At 40.8% G+C, this 7,413-nt stretch overlaps 1 protein-coding gene across 3 annotated transcripts in view; it reads right to left on the bottom strand.

The window, feature by feature from the left end:
- Positions 1-7,413, bottom strand: part of ttyh2 (tweety family member 2) — a 70,663-nt gene that overhangs the window by 19,903 nt on the left and 43,347 nt on the right. For all 3 annotated transcript variants that reach the window (XM_037755538.1, XM_037755539.1, XM_037755541.1), the window contains exon 5: positions 4,303-4,398. In XM_037755538.1, the coding sequence (XP_037611466.1) occupies positions 4,303-4,398 (96 nt within the window). The remainder of the gene's footprint in view (positions 1-4,302; positions 4,399-7,413) is intronic.

The raw sequence follows: 7,413 nt of genomic DNA, 5'->3' as shown, positions 1-7,413 counted from the left end.
TGATCGCCCAGCTGATCGCCCAGCTGAAACTATGACAGCGAGGGAGGACAGACACTTACACCTACACCTGCACGAATATATCGGCAATCGCCGGTTGCTGGGCTGGCGATGGCCGGCTGAAAACTTTTAACATATCGCCCAACCCTAACAGGCAGGCAGGCTTACTGCAGTCAGTTTTGTCAGAGCAGTTGGGATGTAATGATAATTTCAACAAATATAACAACAAATGTTTTTGAAGAAGATTACCAACTCTAGCTTTAATCATGTTTGTATGAGAAGAGCAACGTCTCTCAATAACCTGGGTCAAACCTTTATTACGTCTCTACCAAAACATATTTGTAATAAATTATATATCAAGTAATTTCTACGAGATAAGGTTGCCTCGGTGGGATTCTGTCTGGATTAGTTCTTGACTTTTATTTTTTATCTGTTCATTCATCTGGTTTCAAACTAAAATCACATTCTTTCATAAATTGCATTTTATTTATTGAGGAAGCAGATATTTGATCTGAAAGCTCAACTGCACAGGTGGGAAACTAGTTTCTGAGCTCAGCTGCCATTTCCTGCAGCTTATATAGTCAATCGGTACTTTGGGCATTTGAGATTACCTGAACTTCCCCAATGAAACTGTTTATTACTTCAAACAAACACACAGAGAGCTTCTATCACCATTTGTTTCCTCCGGGCAGTAAATTATGTTCTTACTAATGCTGTGATTGTGTTTCATTATGATTTCAGCGCATCCCACTCATTTGCTTTGTTTGTTTTAAATGACAATTCTTCTTGATGTGCGTCCTCGCTCTTGACAGCTCAGATGATTTCTGTCATCCAGGGGAAGAATTAGTTTCTCCTCTCTCTTTATTAAACCTCTGCACGAGGGGCAATCTTGCAAATCCATGACATTAAGCTTTGGAAATAGGCTGACGCTGTATTTACATCATGACATTTTAGGGTTCAGTTCACCCGATAGATGCCGCGTTATGTTCTCCGGTTTTGTCAGTTTCTGAGATTTCTGCACCACAATGGAGGCGGAAGGAAATGTTGTTTGCGGCGCTCAAATTGAAAAATTCAGCAGCAACATGCAGAAGCAAAAGAAATCCAGATAAAAAACTGCTGACAGCGAGGTCTTTGGATGTCTCTGCCTCCCTCACATGTCTAAGCTGTTACTGTGTGTCATGCTAACAGCCAGTTAGACGCACCAGGAAGAGTCGGTAATCTGCTCCCGAAAGCCTTCAACCACTTCCACTCTACTGGAAGAGAGCATGCCTTGGGAGGGCAGACACTTCTTGACACTGACTCATCTTGTGTGTGCAAACGGGGGTGGAGGGGGTGGGAGAGTGAAGTGGAGGGGGGGTTTGTGGTTAGTAGGGCAACTTTAGTGCGGCTCACACCCTTAACTGACTGATCGAGAGAGACAGAGTGACGCTCGGCTGGATGAATGGAGGCCCGGGTGGATTTCATGCCCTGTGAAAAGCTCCTTTAACAGCGGGAAGGAAAAAAAAAGAAAACTCACATTCCAGTAGAGACGGATACACTTAAGCTATAGATGCTGTAAGGGGATTAAATGAAAGCATGTGAATATATAGTGTACATACAGTACTTGTGTGCCATGTCTTTCACTGTAACATGATTTATGATGTGTGGGAGTGTTTTTTTAAGCTATAATTCTGTCATCAACATCCTATTTTCATCGAAATGTCTTTCAGCACTTCCTGCCTCCTCTTCCAAAAAACTCAATAATATATTAATTATATTATTGTTTCCTATCTAAAGGACATTGTGATGTAATAACAAATCCAACAAACACAGGACTTTAAACCAGGAGACATGTGTTTCGTTTTGCAAGTTATGTTAGTGACGTTTGTGACGTGTTTTTGTGACGTTTGTGGCGTGTTTTAGTGACGCTTGTGACGTGTTTTTGTGACGTTTGTGGCGTGTTTTAGTGACGCTTGTGACGTGTTATTTAGTGGCGTTTGTGACATGTTTTTGTGACGTTTGTGGCATGTTTTAGTGACGCTTGTGACGTGTTTTTGTGACGTTTGTGGCGTGTTTTAGTGACGTTTGTGACGTGTTTTTGTGACGTTTGTGGCGTGTTTTAGTGACGCTTGTGACGTTTTATTTAGTGACGCTTGTGACGTGTTTTTTAGTAACGTTTGTGACGTGTTATTTAGTGACGTTTGTGACGTGTTTTTTAGTGACGTTTGTGACGTGTTATTTAGTGACGCTTGTGACGTGTTTTTTAGTGACGTTTGTGACGTGTTATTTAGTGACGTTTGTGACGTTTTTTCCGTACTTATGTTACATTGTTTCTGTACGTATTTTACTTAAGTTATGTACGTATTTCAAGCCCAAACCTAACTTAGTGGTTTTGTTGTATAAACCTATTGTGGACGTTACTATAGTTTTGTTGCGTGGTGTAAAAATGTGGAGGGTGTTAATGAGTGTTTTTTATTGTACAGATACACTCTTATTTCAATCTGCGCAGCAGCTGTCTGCACGGCTCCGTCTCAGCTGTGTCTCACGTAACCGCTACCTGAACTGAAGCATTTCTTTACGCTTCAAGTCTATCTTTTCTACACATAATATGCGTGTAAACGTGAGGTTTATGCCCAATAAAAAAGCACTGAATAATATATTTATCCACATTTTGCAACCGGTGGAGCTGTGTGTTCTGTGATGCGTAGGGCAGGGTTTTTTGTAATACTCACCCGACCCGTTATGAGAGCCAATACGCACCGCCTGACACGCAAAGATATGCGTTAATCAACATCAAACCGCCAACTTTATTCATTATAGTATCACAAATGTCGGGACTGAGTGACGCGGCACTCTGCAAGGGTCTGATAATGCTGCAGGGAGCAGCTCGAAGCACACCTTCACCATCCTCCACATCTTAACAGTGATTTTAACAAAATAGTAGTCTCATGTGTAGGACTGTTTAGTAGAGAAACAATGAAGTCCACATTTCCAAGACATGCAAAAAGCCTAAGATGTGTCCCCATGTCACACAGCATGTCCTCATAATGTCATTTATTCATGTTCCCGTGAGATTGGGTTTATTAAAATATCAATTATCATCGGTAATATTTTCCTCCTGTCATGTTTGGTTATGTTTTAATGCACCCTGCATGCGCTTTTTATTTATTCATCTTGTTTTCTTGTCACTCGTAAAAGGTAAAATCAATAAAATATTAACCTGAGAAAAAAAAGGTCTAAAAATACAAAGCTAAATAATTAACATGATGCCATACAAGGGTCCGGAGATACAGCGCGTTGTGCCTGTTATCGAATGTAATTCATGTCTGAAGCCGTTAAAAGCAGGTCAACTGTTAAACTGGAGTAACAATCTCCAGGAAGTTGTATTGTTGATAACATCAAATGGCTTCGCTCCCATCTCTCCGCACCTCTCAAATCCAATTTGTTGAGCAAAGCTGTTGACACGGCAACACTCTGAGCAAGTTCAGCCTACCGCTGGCAACGCTGAGAGGCGAATGGTGAGATACAGCAGGACTCGCAGGCCAGTGTTTATACAAGGACATGATCCAGCACTTCGCTGCCTCGTTCAACTTCCCCTGGTCTACACCAGCTCATACCAATTCATCTCATTCTGTGTTGCCTGTTGGGCTGCAGTTTGCCATGTTATGATTTGAGCACATTTTTATGCTGAATGCAGTACCTGTGAGGGTTTCTGGACAATATTTGTCATTGTTTTGTGTTGTTAATTGATTTCCAGTAATAGATAAATACATAAATTTGCATTAAGCAGCATATTTGCCCACTCTCATGTTGATAAGAGTATTAAATACTTGACAAATCTCCCTTTAAGGTACATTTTGAACAGATAAAAAATGTGCGATTAATCACGATTTACTATTTGAATCGATTGACAGACCTAATACCTACATGAAGTAAAGTAAATGTATCGAGGAGTAAGTGGAAGAAAACATAAGTTTGGTCTGGTTTTAGCAAAGACAATGCACAATGTAATATTGTAGTGTTTAAATTGAAGTGAGCATTGTGTTACAGCGTTGTAACATCTGGACAGATGGAATCTGGAGCAGCTGCTGCAGCTCAGATGTGACTAAAACTAAATGAATGTTTCCATGTCGTCTCCCAGTTGATTTACTTAGTCAGCTAATCTCCCAATCCATTCCTCCTCTCACATACATCCTGCCCCCGCCTCTTCACACATAAAAAGCATAAAGCGTTGCCTCTTCTTCTTCTTCTTTGTAAACTAAAAAACACATCGCCCCTGCCTGTCTGTGAATAGCTCACAGTATTTACAAGGCGTGTTAGACTCACGTTGTGAGCAGCCAGCGAGACTGCTTGGCCAGACCCAGGCAGGCCAGCAGGCAGATGATCAGGTCCAGGATGAGGAGCAGCAGGTAGGTGAGCCACCTGCAGAGACAAACACAGACACAACATCAAACTGGTGCTGGTGAATAACTGGTCTGGCAACATAAGAGGAGTTTTGTTAAAGGGAAATCATGTAACCTGGGCCTTAACAGTGTAGTTTTTGCCATCATTCCTATCAGTAGACTAACAATACCACTGTACTCTAGTTAATTAGTCGTTTGCTAAACCTCTCCTCCACGGTTTAATAAGGTTAGACTAGAGCACTCTTTTGTGCAGCAGTCAATCCTAAAATTAAATATGGAACCTAATCACAAAGTGAACATTGAAGGGTCTTGAATATATTGTCTGCGGTGATTATAATGGTATGTTAAATGTATGTATCCTTGTTTCATGTCTTCAGTCTTTCTGTCTTTGCTGATGTTTGCAAGATGCAAGAAAAATGTCAGACGTGATCTGACAATAAAGTAATGTCATCATCATCATCGTCAATCATAGCTTAGCAACTGTAACTAGGCACAGCAGGTATGTCAACTGCATATAGGTGCCGCGTCAGAACAAAAATCTTGACGAAAAAATTAAAATTAAGGTGTAATAAACCACAATTTTACGTCATTAAAGTAGTGTGACTTAAAAAAAGGGGAGAGAGTCCCACTTATTTTCACCTCAGCAGACACATGCTGTCATCTGAGGTGTGTTTTGATGCTGGAGGGTATAATCCTGCCGTGAATTGCCCTCCTCAGTGTTCCCATCTGTTGTGTGAGCAGTGGTCAGTCTGCGACCGGACACACAGAAAGCCTGTCCAGATGGTTAATAATGGATGGACTCAGATCCATATGGCTGAATGTTTCATGCTGTGAAACAAACGGGGGGGAAGGGGCACCTATATCACCTTTTCAAACTTTTTATATCTCTATCAGTTTGCATCTTACTCTCTTCGTCTTTTCTTTTTAATTATATCTTTTATTTCCCGCCCATCTGTGTCTCCGTCAGCATCCTTCCCACATCTCCCTCATCACTCCTCCATCCTTCTTTTCTCCTCTTCCTCTCTCCTCTCTTTAATCTCCCTCCTCTTCCGTCTCTTTCTCTTTCAGCCCCCTTTTCTCTCCCTTGCCCCTTCTCTCTCCCTCGCCACCACCTCCTTGATATTTCATCCTCGTTTCATCTTTCCCCCCCCTCTTGGCAGGGTACCGGCACGAGAAGCTGGGACATCAACACGCACTCGGAGGCTCTCGAGTGACACTGCCATCGTGTTTGTCTGTGTCATCTTAATCCAATTAGAGTCAAACTGAGTACAGCACAGAGACACGGGGAGGACGGGGACGCGGGGGTTACATTTATGAATATGATAGAAAAGTCTTCAAGAAATTGTGTCGGATTGCAAGAAGAAGCAGCGCTAAAATGTGCTAGCGTCAGTTTGAACGGTCGATAATGATAATAGAAATGACATTTTATTCAACCTCCCTCACAGAGAGGTCAGAGGTCACCGTCATCTATTCTACAATACTGGGTTTTATGGGCCGGCTCACCCGGAGCACACACTCACCGAGGGACCCCATTAAGAAGCCCATTTAATCACATCCTGCTTTCCTTTTTTAATTTCCCATACATTTAATTTTACAGTTTACTGATTTGAAACACTTACTACTGTAATCTGTATGACAGAAGATGTAAAAATCAATTTAGTTTTATATCAACGAGTGAGTTATATAAATTGCAAAATACATTAGATGAGAGTAGATTGGGATTTATTTTGTCAGGGATAGTTGCACTGTGCCACACAACACACTGCAAGGAGCTAAGCTACTGCACAATGGAAATAACCCAAATTTGGTGCATTGACATATTAAGGCAGAGAAGCTTTTTTTTGCAAATCTTGTCACGTGTTCTTCTCAGAGTCAGGTTTAACAGAAAGAAGAAGAACAACAACAAGGCTTTCATCCAGGAGACCGCTGTTCCGTGTCCCGCGTGTTAAGTTTCACTTTCACTTTATAAACAGATATTCATGTCAAGTTTCATTTTTACATTACAAACATAAAAATTTTAAGCCAAAACATGTTTATTCCCTAATCATTAGCACATTGTTTTTGTTTGAATTCACATCGTTAAGCACTGCGACCTTCTGCGACCTTAGAAAGTGATGCCAAGGGATCTAAAAAAGTGTCAGTATGTGACGAGTTGGGATGAGAACGTTATGTAAAATCTTACAAGTATCTTCTTAAAGGACCAGTGTGTAAGACCTTCAGTTGTATTGGTGCCACTAAATACAACCTGCCACTTCAACGTAAAAAAACATGAAAGGCCCTCTCTATAGAGCCAGTGTTTGGTTTGTCCGTTCTGGGCTACTGTAGAAACATGACGGGACAACATAGCAGAAGAGCATCAGGCTTTGAAGCAAATTTTACATAGTGGCCAAACAGTGGAATTACAACCTCTGTGTCCGTCACGTGATGCCATTGGGCCCAAAAATCCTTTTTCCCATAGACTTACATTGGGAAAGAGAAAGCTGTAAATTAGTGTTTTTGAGGAAAATCAACTTTCTACCATGAACACTTGAATCGCCCTTATTTAAATCATTAGGTCCTAAAAGTTGTAAAATGCACTAATAGCCAAATCCAGAGTTATTTGCCTTCCCTCTTCCGACGCTCTGTCCAATTCTCTTTACTCAACCATGTATGGTGGACTCCGTGAAGACGACCCGCTCACTATGTAGATATGAAGGACTCATTCTAAGCTAACGAAAACACAACGACTCTTAGTTTTAGGTGATTATACACTAATGAAAACATAGTTATGAATATTTTATTCCATGTCTGCCAATAGATCCCCTGAAATGTTACACACTGGCTCTTTAAATATCCGGTTTAAAAGGTGTGTATCCAACTTACGTTTAAAAGAAATACAGAAGTAGCAGTGCAACTTGTGAAATGTAATGAATTCCACAGTTTAAGTGCAAGTAAATCTAAACTGACAATCTGCAAGAGTAAATATTAAATGTATTAAAAAAGGTATCGGAGAATCAAAAACCTGAATAGAAAACACATCCCTTAAAGTACCTGA

This window comes from Sebastes umbrosus, chromosome 20, assembly GCF_015220745.1.
Source record: "Sebastes umbrosus isolate fSebUmb1 chromosome 20, fSebUmb1.pri, whole genome shotgun sequence".
Taxonomy (NCBI): domain Eukaryota; kingdom Metazoa; phylum Chordata; class Actinopteri; order Perciformes; family Sebastidae; genus Sebastes; species Sebastes umbrosus.
The sequence above is the reverse complement of the archived record's forward strand: the minus strand, read 5'-3'. Positions and strand labels throughout refer to the sequence as shown.